Below are 11633 nucleotides of genomic sequence, written 5' to 3'. Positions count from 1 at the left end.
CAAGCACTCACTTTTCCTTGCATCTACGTTGCATCATTCATATGACTTTGCAGAAAGGGCCGTATCAACAAGCTGAAATATGTTATGGCAGTAAATAAGTCACATGACAAACTGGTTGAGTGCAGGACATACCTGACAGTTTGAAGTGTTGCATAATACTCAAGGATGTTTACGCTGCAGGGCCACTTCTTCGAAAGCACTTCATTCCCCAAAGCAGCTGGAGTACTTTTGTATTTGTAGGATTGCATGTCACACAGTCTGGGTGGGGCAGCTGTAATGGGCACAGTCAATAAAGTGGAATTTACGTTGGAAGGGGTAAAAATGCACTGTGATTAAAATGCAAATCAGAGCCCAGCAACCAGAGAAACCGTATGGAATGCAGTATTTTCTAACAGAAGCCCACAGTTTTTAATTTTTCTGACATGAGACTGAACCCACTCCTACACAATAAGCTCACTCCTCCCTGTGTGCATGATGGCCCAGTAGCTGAGCTCGGCCAGGAGCCATTAGTTGCAACATGAGATATGAGAGCTGGGCTGGAGTTTTGGCTTCTCACCAAGTCACAGAGTGTACTCGAACAAATTCCAGCAACAAAGTTAATACGGGCCAGAGTACATTTATCTCTGCGTGTCTCAGATTGCATGTGCCTTCAGAAACAAGCAATGTTCCCACCACTGTTTTCTTTATTTATAAGGGTCACATTTCCATTTTATTGAGTAAATGGCTGCAAACTGCAGCAGGAAAACCAAATACTAATAAGCGTTTGTACCACAGCTACAGTGCATACTGTCTACACACACAAATCAGCCACAAGAATAAACCCATCTCCTGAAGAGATTCCTCTTCGTGCTGCCAAAAGAGCTCTGGATACTGGACCTCTGGGGCTGTCTTGTGGTGTCTGGCACCCGGACATTGGCAGGGGATGTCCTGTGGGATGTAGGGTGAGGTTATCTGTGGATCAGGCTTGTTTTGGTGCATTCCTAAGATGCTTGATCAGTTTGGGATCTGGGGAGTGGAGTGTGGAGGCTGTGTCAACATCTTTGTCTCTGTGTCGTGTTCCTCAAGCGTTGTGCTGGGACACGCAGTCCTGCTTGGGGAGGCTGCTGCTGTTGTGTTAGGCCAGTGTGTGTGTGTGTGTGTCTGTGTGTGTGTGTGTGTGTGTGTGTGTGTGTGTGTGTGTGTGTGTGTGTGTGTGTGTGTGTGTGTGTGTGTGTGTGTGTGTGTGTGTGTTTTGCTCTTTCCACTGCAGGAACTTTCAGACTGTTTTAGGGTGGCCTGAACCTTTGTGCATCTTCCGGCCACAAGAACTGTAAAATCTCTTTCAGGACTGCTTCTTGAGGGGTAGAAAAGAGCCACTACTACTGAGAAACTGTTACGTGGCGCTTGATACTGATGATCAAATTTGGGAAAAGTCAGCAAGTGCCATTTCTTCTGCCTTCTTGATGGGCTTGAGTAACCATCTCTTTCTTTATCACATCACCTTCAACGATGTATGTAAATATTCTATATTCTATATACTATAGATAGAGATAGCTAGAGGCTTTTATTTGTCATTGTGTAAATCCAATGAAATTTGTGTGGAACTTCTAGCAATCAGCTTGAATTTGGCTATAAGGATGGATGGAGGCAACAGCTCTGAGGGAAAAGTTGTTCCACAGTTGACAGTTTGTGTCCTGGATGGGTGAGGTCTTTGGCAATGCTGATGGCCTTTTTTCTTAGCTGGCTGGCATTGAGTGTGTCCAGGCTGGGCAGCTGTGCTCCCAGAATCCACTGTGCAGTCTTTACGATCTATAGGCTATATACACCGATCAGCCACAACATTATGACCACTGACAGGTGAAGTGAACATCGATCATCTTGTTATAATGCAACATTCTGCTGGGAAACCTTGAGTCCCGACATTCATATGGATGTTCAAGCAAAGCAGTCCTTGATGACAGTTGCCACCCTCAGCAGGACAATGCCCCCCGACACACTGCAAAAACTACTCAGGAGTTGCCCAGGGAACACGACAGAGCTAAAGTGTTCACCCCAGTTCCACACTCCCCAGATCCAAATGTTACTGAGCATCTGTGGGATGTACCAGGGTAAGCCATGATCTAGGTAGGTTTCCCCTGCAATCTACAGGACCCACAGGATTCACTGCCACCATCCGATTGCCACAGGACATCCCCAGAGGTCCTCTATCCGTGCCCCACTGGGTCAGAGGAGTTTTAACAGTATGAATGAGACCAACACAATATTAGGCAGGTGGTCATCATGTTATTCCTGATCGATGCATGTATGATTATACAGGCAAACACAACAAATTCTCAATTGTTCTATTTCCAACATAGAACTGGAGTTTCCACCAGTAAGTACTATTTGTTTTTTGTTTTGGGAGTTGACGTTGCAGTTGAAACTGCTGGATCCAGCGCGGTAATGGAAACAGGAAGAGTGAAAGGGCCTATTAGTTGTTCCTGTAAACGTTCACACCACCTCGCCTCTTCCATGAGAACTATCAAATTGCCATGAATGTTGGTACGAGCACTCATAGTCTCTCAGCTTTCCCATCATCAGGTCACAATTTAATTTTGTCCAATAATTTGTTTTAAGATGATAAAACAGCTGTCAAACTAACGACATTCACTGTACTTAGTGTTTAGTGCTAATTAGCTGATGTTAGCAGTAAACTAAAGTGGTGAACATAATACCTGATAGTTTGTTAGCATTGTCACTGTGAGCATGTTAGCGTGATGATACACCAAACTGTGACTCTGAACATGGTTAGCATTATACCTGCTAAACAACAGCCTGCTAGCATTGTCACCATGAATATGTTAGCATGCTAACACACTAAAGAAAGATGGAGAACATGATAAACATCATACCTGCTAAACATCAGCATGTTAGCATTGCCATTAGGAAAATGTTAGCAGGCTACCAGACTACTATGGTCAACTAGGTAAACATTATACCTTCTAAACAATAGCATGTTAGCATTGTCAGTGAACATGTCAGTATTCTTATTTATTAAATTAAGATGGTTATACCGGCTAAACAATAGCATGCTCGAATTGTGTATCATCACGGTATTAACTAAAATGCTAAACATGATAACCATTATATCTGCTAAACAACAATATATTAGCATGCTAATACGCTAAACTAAGATGGTGAATATGGTAAAAAATTATACCTGCTGAACAATAGCATGTTAGTATTGTGTATTAGCATGCTAACACACCAAAACTGAGACAGCTGTAATAAACATTACACCTGCTAAATATTACCATGTTTGCATGCTGACATTCAGCTGAAAACATTCTTGTGCCTAAATGCACAGATCAGGGAGCTGCTAGCACTAATGCGAACTGTTAACCTTGTTTTTCACTTGGTGTTTCACTCTCTACAATGTTACACGTGTGTCTGTGTGCACACATATGTGCTCCCCCATCCTTTTAGCTGCACACCCTATTGATAACAATGCACATGGCCGCTCACATCATTAGTATTGATCAGTCTTTGTAAAATGGATTAGGGGCAAGCCGGCCTCCTGCCACTGGAATCAGCCAAATGTATGTTTTATTAAGCTCACAATCTATTGAATAGCAGACTGTTTCTTTTATTTTTAAGTGGTTGTAAGGACGGCCAAGCAGAATAATGGATTAAATATAGGAGATGGTTTGTTCTGATAAGACTTTGTTTTACTTCCTTATAACACATAAATATACTTGATTTATATGCACATGAAAAAACTTAATTGTGTCCCTCAGTGACATGATTTGAAAACATCCAGACAGAAATCTCTTACAGGGTGGAAATTGTTTCCTGCTTGAAACCAGTCAAGATTAAGCACACAGCCAATTGCTGATAACAAACTAGTTAACACAATGTGCTGCAACACCTCCTCTCTCCCAACGGCCAACGCCATTCTCAGAGCTTAAGAGGATCCCCTGCCCCCCATTCGTTCCTCTAATTAATATTTTTGCTGAGTAATCAGCATGTGTACACACTGATCCATCTGCACCATTAATAATATATGAGAGAGTTACTGAAGATCAAGAGGGATTGACAGTATATTTCTCTCCCTCGAATCTGATCAAATCAAATAGGCTGCTTCTACCCATAGTAGAAGTGCTTATCCAGTGCTAGTGCTTATCCAGGTCGCGGGGGTAAGCCGTCCAGTCCACAATGCTCAGTACTCCTTTGGCCTCTGCTGCAAGTAGTGGGTCCAATGGAGGCTGACCGGTCACGTGGATAAAGATCCCGACCGCCAGGTGCTCACCAACAAGCACCTTCAATTCAGGTCTGGCTCCAGGGCAGGGTCTCAGTAAACCCACCCAGAGCAAGATATCTTGATTTTCTTCCTATAGGAGCCTTTGGAATAATCTGGCCCCTCACCCATAACCAATTTACCTTGGGAGACTCTACCAGGGACAATTACTCCTGACAACGTGGTTCCTGGGATTCTCAAACCCCTTTACCACAGTAAGGTGGCAAATCATTGAGGGGAAAAAGGTTAAATATGCAGCTTTATCAGACTCTTGAGAGGAGTGGCTTTCTGTACATTATGCTACACTTCATTTATCCTCCGCATCTCCACGTTGCATAAGAGGACTTACTTCAAGTGTCCCCTCCAGCTGCACATATAGAAAGCTACTGCCCCCTACTGATGCTACATTAGATACCATAGCTTGGTGTACATCTCTTTGTTCACCATGTCAATGCGCATTTAAAGAATAGAGGATTGCTCTTTTTACATTTCATTCTGAAACGAAATAAATATGTTTAAGACTCAGAAACCACAAGGAAAGTATTACTTTCAGTGTAGAAACGCTGGATGACCATAGGTTACATTCAAAGTCTTTTATTTTCTTTTTAACAGGTCTACAATATATTTTCTTAGGAGTTTCCTGGAAAGGCACCAGCTGCATGAAAATAGTGATTTTGTTTAAATATATACATATAAATTTTATTCGATTAGTCTTGGAAATTGTTTTCCATATGTGTTGAAAAAGTGTGTTTTTTCATTTTTGCTTGTAATCTATTGGTTACACTAGCTGTTAATTAGCTAAAGCATACAAATTGGATAACTGTTGAAAAAAATGTTAAATATTTGATAGTTACAGACCCATTAAACAAAGAATGTCCTATCTAGCATGGTGTACATATTTTAATTAGATCAGAATTAGAACAGAGAGTCTCTGAAGGTTACATTAATTGTGGAGGTGGTGCTACTGTGATATATTAAAGGGCCACACAATTGCTTCAGAAGCCTCAGTATTGTAATATTTAGTTTGGCATACTTTAGAAAAAGCTGAGCATCAATTACAATTGCCTTTCTGGCAGTGTCCAACAGGAGTAACTCGCCCTACACAAAGCCGTTTTGAGAATATTAAAATTCAAGTGTTGATGTTGCTTTTCTACTGTCATTACTGTGATTAATGCATACTATATGATGTGTTTTAGAAGTTTTTGTTCTATGTGAAGAGAAACAAATGAAAGAATGATAAGAATAATTCATAATTCCATTTTATTTTCAGTATTACGCAACATTAGAAGTATAAATATCTGTTTTAATATACAACATCTATGACATCCATAGAGCTTTCCTTGGGCAAAATACAAAACTCAAAACACTTTTATTGCACATATTCTAAAAGACAAACCATCGTAAGCAAGTTCATCTAATACTAGTTTTGCACAGAGGAAGAAAGAAAAGGAAACTGAAAAGACAAGCAGACAAAGAAGAACCTGACACATGTAAAGACATTGATTACTGCACAAACAAATGTTCTTATTAAACATCATCCTGGTGGCGATGGAGCAGAATCTCACACGACTATAAACAACATCATCTGTGACACAGAACATAGATTTGGCAAATCAACAATATACAAAATATACATCCATGATGCTTTGTAAACAAACATTGAGTGTGCTTTGAGGATTTCAAATGTCTTTCGCCACAGGAGGGGGGAAAAAAAAGTATGTGGAAGGTTAAGGAGGGTTTAATAAATTCATTCAAATGATAAGTGTTGGATTCATAAACCACTTTCAGTTCCAGATCCTCCTTTACTCACCTTCTGAACTGAATATTGGCAAACATTAAGGTGCATTTTGTTCTCTCACAATACATTAGCAATACATTTACAATATCTAATGCAGGTAAACATCAGATTCTTTTAACATTAAAATCTCTGCTGTCAATCTTGTGTTTTGCTTTCATTCTTAGATACAGTATGGAACATTTAGATATATGCTGTGTCAGGTTAAATGAAGTGTTTTCTCTTCAACATATATGTAGTAGACAAGAGTACTGTTAGTTTTTATTTTTTATAGCCGGTACAACAGAGCAAATACTGCTACTACAAGTGTCAGAGGCTACTTTCTGGTTGTCATTTAGGGTTTTGCAATTTAAAGGCATCTACAGTATAGAAACGTGTCGGTGTGTGTAAATAGCAAGAAGTGAGTGCGGATAAATGACAGCTTATATGTATAGTACCGAGTATTTGCACACTGACATCAAATTTATGTTGTGGACAAACAATCAGGATTCCTCGAAAAATCTTTGCTCAGATGAAGCTTGAGTCCCAAACACAACAACCGCGACAGTGAAGCACTTTGGGCACTCGAACCCTTTTTAGACTGCATTTAATCACAGGATTTATCCTGTATGATGACGTGGGCAAAACTCGGCATGATGTCTTTTAGAAACCTACTGCAGTGATTACTCACTGGTTCGTCTCATCAATCAAACACAATATTCTGCCTTTCACACAATCGTCATTCTACTTTATCCATCATCAACAATAAAGACATTCTTGGGAAATGCTGACAGCCCTCACAGTTTTGTTATATAATGCTACATTTTCAGAAATAGCCCAGTTACCCCCTCATGCCTTCTCGCCCCTCTCTTCAAGTTAGTTTTGGAACATGTTAAAAGTTGCAAAGAAGAGGACACCTTTGACGAGATACGTCACGGTAGCTTACTTTAGACCACACAAGCAGAACATGACACTCTTAATATCGAGCATACAAACATGACACTGCAAAGTCTATACATATAATACAAACGACAATCATGTAAGCCCATGTATCCCCGTTTTACAATGTCATCCTATTTACACCATATTGCATAAAAATCAAAAATATATGTACACATGTCAGAGGAATGTGAATAAACACCACATCTTGCTAAGAACAGCAAGTTTTATTTCCCATAAATCTAAGGCCCCTTCACTAATTTATGATTTCTAGAACCAAAGTGTGATTCTGTATCTTTTTTTTAAATTTTAGGGGAAAAGCACAGGACATAGTGCGTTCCGTCTGTGTACCACTGCACAAAACCTCACCAGAAAAGCAATCTGATCATACTGAATGGAAACAATACAACAGCTGCTAAGTTGCTGAGAAAAATTTGTGTGGTCTACTGCATTAAAAGACTTCGACATCAGGTCCTCCGAGTTTACAAGTAAGAGTGCAATTTAAAATCATTTATGGCACTGATTCTACAGTACATCACCACCTCTGTAAGGCTCCTCCCTATTGCCCCTGACATACTGATTGCACAAAGCATTCTGAAATGAACACAAAGAAAACGTCCAAACATTCACTTGATGTAAAACATCAAAAAATTATCAACACACAATTGCCTACATTCAGACCTAGAAACATTGATGTGTTGTAAATAATCTTATGAAACACACACACACACCTTCCTCTCTATCAGCGTGTAACAGCTTTCTCGGTCCTCTAACGAAAAAGCAAAAAAAGAAGGCATGATGATGCTTGCACAAATCATTTCTAACATTTTATTACACCTCTGAAGCGATAATGTCGGCTGCTATTTCCCCTCTTTTTACTTTTTGTTGCTGGAACTACGAGGTGATTCCTTCTGCTGTTTGCACCTGCTGGTGTCTTTGTCTGAGGTGTCTTTGAGAGCAGAGGGAGAAGCCCTGGATGTGTCCCTTTTTGCGGTTTTCTGTGCAGACATGACCTCTTGAGCTGGTTCTTTTTTCTTCCTTTCAGCCGCCTCCTTCCGGCCGGAGGACGCCTGCTTGTCAGGGGTGGTGATTCGGGTTTCTGGGGCCTTGTGACTGTCTGGTTTCAGGGCTTCAGGCTTGGGACTGTCCTTGGACGCCTTGACTGCAGATTCACAGCTGGAGACCTTGCCTGAGGCGGCTCCACTGCTTGGTGAATGTGTTTCTTTTTTCACTGCAGGTTTCGGCAGCACTGGGGGTGGACTGGGCTGAGAGGAAACATCTGACGCTGGCAGAGTCTCCTTCCTGAGCTGCTGCTGAGGTGAAGCAGCATCTTTTGGCTTTGAGTCACGATGGTCCTTAAGGACTGCTGCTTGGTTTTTGGGTGAGGAGTCTTTAGGTTTGGTATCAAGACTCTGTTTCACAACTGGTGGAGCTACAGCCGGCTTTAGAGTTGATGACGTGACAGTTTTAGGAGGGACAGATTTTGGCTTTGAGTCTGTGCTGTCTTTTACTGCATGAGTTGAAATTGCTACAGAACCTTTGGGCTGGGTTTTGCTTTGCTTCACGTCAGCATTAGTGGGCGAATTTGTTGGCTGCCCAGATTCTTCGTGCTTTATGTCAGCTCCAGCGGATGGCAGCGAGGCTTCTTTCCATTTAGCGTCATGAGTTGATTGAACATTTGAAGTTGCGTGTGCAGAATCCTTGGGCAGGTCTTTCTGTTTTGAATTTGGACTGCCCTTGACAACGGGGACGGGAGGAGCTGTGCTGTGAGATTTCACTTGTAGTGTTTTTGTCTCCTTCTCTGTCCTCACAGATGTGGGTGGTGCAGGTTGTGGGTCAGGCCTTGACTTACTTTTGGGGCTTAAAACATTTTCATTTATAGTTGCTGAAGCCGAATTTTTCAGTTTAGCCAAAGGGACCACAGTGTTTTCTTTTGTGCTGATAACAGTGTCTTCTTTCTTAGACGTGCAAATTTCTGAATCAGAAGACTTGTGTTGTGCTTTCATAGCTGGATAGCTTTTTGACAGCTGCTCTGAATCTTTCTCATTGCCTGTATTCTTTGTCTTTGGTGACATGGGAACTTCTTTCCTCTGCAACAATATGCTGCTGTCCTCTGCTGCCCCAGCAGACACAGTGTTACTCTTTTTGTTCACGCTCAGTGTGACTTCTGTGATGATATTTAATGATGTGTTCTCTGTAAAAACTTCTCTCTGCTGCCCCACTTTTGCAACCGTAGCACATGTGTTGATTTCCTTCTTAGCACCAGAGCTGCCTGGATCTCTGTTAGATTGCACATTGTCCTTACTAACAGATGTTTGACAGCAGTCCTGACTTTCTGATTTCAAACTGCTGGATTTATTGTCACATATGGGGCCAACTGCTGATACTGTGATAGAAACTTGGGGTTCTGTACTTGCAGAGCAGATGTTTAACTGCTGCTGTTTTGAAAACACTTTCTCTGGAACCTGTGCAGAGTCTTTCTGTACATTCACTTTAGAAACAGAGGTTATGTTTAAGTTCTCTGCAGCAGCTTTTCTTTTCTCACAGCTCTGATGCTGACCTGTATCCAAACCAAAGTGTACATTCGGCCTCAATGCTACAGGTAACGGCTCGTTGTCAGCTGTTGCTGGACTCTCTACTTGTGCAGGTGCAGGGGAAGTTTTTATGTCATCCTCCAGCTTTGCTGCAGTCAAAGAGACTACTGTCTTGGAGCTGTCAGTGCTCTGTGATGTAGTGCTTGGTGTGACATCCTGCTGCTCCACTTCATCCTCCTGATCTTCGTTGCTCACTTCCCGTATGGAGGGTGTTTTTCCACATGAGGAGAAGTGTGAGCTATGTCGAGGTCCTCTGTGGTCATGAGCCAGTGATGAACTAGCTTTCACAACCGTCCTGCTCTCTGGTTTGACAGTCAATGTTGAGGCCTCCGTTTTGCTGGCTGAACCCTTTAATGATTCTCCAAGTCTGTCTTGTGTTTTCTCACTACTTGCATTGATTATAATTTCTGTGGCTGCATTATTTGACTGCTCTTTGAAGATGCTGTTTAGAGAAGAAACAGCTTCAGGGTTTAGGGAGTAAGTCAGGGGGCTCTTTACCTTGTCTGTAGTTTTTAGTTGGGGGATGGTTATCTGTCTCTCCGTGGGGCTCTGGAGCCACATTGGAGGACTCACAGACACAGTGTCGCTTGTGTTCTCTGCCATCTTGGATAAACAGGTTTCTGTTTTGGAGACTCTGGGCCCTGAGAGCAGACCGATATCCAGAGTGCCCTCTAGAGGTTTCAGGGAGGAGACATGGCGTCCTTCAAGTTTATATTCAGATGATGTCTTTCTGAGCGGAGACTCTGCAGAGGAGATGAGCTGGAGTTTTTCCACAGCGCTCTCTCCTCTCCCAGAGAACAGCTTGGGGGCCAGACCCTCAGGGCTTGAATGAACGCTGCCCAGTCCGGCCTTCATGTGCTCATGAGAGATGGCTGTGTCCAGCTGAAGGCTCTTCGACCTGGTCGAGCCAAAGTGCAGGTTCTCATGGAGGCCAGACGACAGCCGACACATGCAGTCCTCCCGCTCTTCAAATGACAACCTCTTTCTTGTGAACTCGATGCTGGGAGCTTTGAAGTCCAACCTGTCTGGCTTCATGTTGTCCTTCCCCTGCCGTGAGTGCTGCCACTCTGGGTGAATCGAGCAGAGAGTAGTTCGGAGGCCTCCTTCACTTTCACTGCTGCCACCTGATGGTTCAGTGATGCCCTCAGACACACGTGTGTTTAGTTTTTTGTACAAGACATCTTTAAGAGTTGTGCTAACAGCTTTGGCCTCTAAAGGGCCAGACTCCGGGCTGCTCGGGGTTTTATTTTGGTTTCGGATCAGGAAACTGTCATCTCTGTCATCGCTACACAAAGGTGATGAGTCAGCTTCATGCAGGGCGTCTTGCTTCTGCAGAGACTCTCTCCTCTCTGACCAGTCCTGTCTTTTCACAACCATCTTGGACTTCAGTTTTTCTTTGTCAAGCTCCTCAATAGACTCCTGCCGGCCCATCTTGCGACTGATGGGCCTCTTTAAGCAGCCCTGCTCGACAGGTCGTAAGCGGGTGATGGCCAGTGGCTCACTAGCTGTTTCATCCACACTCTGCAGGACGGTGTAATCCCGCTCGCCTGTCCTCAGCTCCTCATCCTGCACCTCCTCCTGGGTCACTTCCAAGCTGTGTTTTCTGGAGCACAGGTGCTTCTTATCTCCTGTGTAAGAGGGGGACAGCTTCTCTTCTGACTGCACACGTTTCAGGAGGGGAGAACGAGGTGGCTCAGCACTTTTGGGGCGAACAATGTGGCGCACAATTGTAGGTGGGGAATGTATCTTGGCTGGGAAAGCTTGCGTAGTCTTGGAAATTGCGACAGAGTGTCCACTGAGGAGAGGAGAGGGTGAGCGCTGAGGAGAGGTCGGTTGGGGGGTAGGTGAAGGTGTGCGAGCCAAAGGAGAGAGTGGAATGCTGCCGGCAGACTTGCGACGCCCCTGACGGAGTCTTTGACCGGGCAGTTTGGGGCCGAGGCCGTGGAGGGTGCTGGGACGGATGTGGCCTGAGCCTGCAGGGGAGTTTGGAGCACTGGAGCTGGGAGAGCTGCTCTGGGAGGAGTTCCCTCCTGGAATTCATGACCACAAAAAAGAACATAAATGTGTAATT

At 43.2% G+C, this 11633-nt stretch overlaps 1 protein-coding gene across 20 annotated transcripts in view; it reads right to left on the bottom strand.

Moving 5' to 3' along the window:
- Positions 1-5498: 5498 nt before the first annotated feature.
- mast4 (microtubule associated serine/threonine kinase family member 4) overlaps positions 5499-11633 on the bottom strand; it is a 133405-nt gene continuing 127270 nt past the window's right edge. For all 20 annotated transcript variants that reach the window (XM_055019176.1, XM_055019170.1, XM_055019173.1 and 17 more), the window contains one exon: positions 5499-11592. In XM_055019176.1, the coding sequence (XP_054875151.1) occupies positions 7844-11592 (3749 nt within the window). In that variant the 3' untranslated portion in view covers positions 5499-7843. The remainder of the gene's footprint in view (positions 11593-11633) is intronic.

Source organism: Amphiprion ocellaris, chromosome 17, assembly GCF_022539595.1.
Source record: "Amphiprion ocellaris isolate individual 3 ecotype Okinawa chromosome 17, ASM2253959v1, whole genome shotgun sequence".
Taxonomy (NCBI): domain Eukaryota; kingdom Metazoa; phylum Chordata; class Actinopteri; family Pomacentridae; genus Amphiprion; species Amphiprion ocellaris.
The sequence above is the reverse complement of the archived record's forward strand: the minus strand, read 5'-3'. Positions and strand labels throughout refer to the sequence as shown.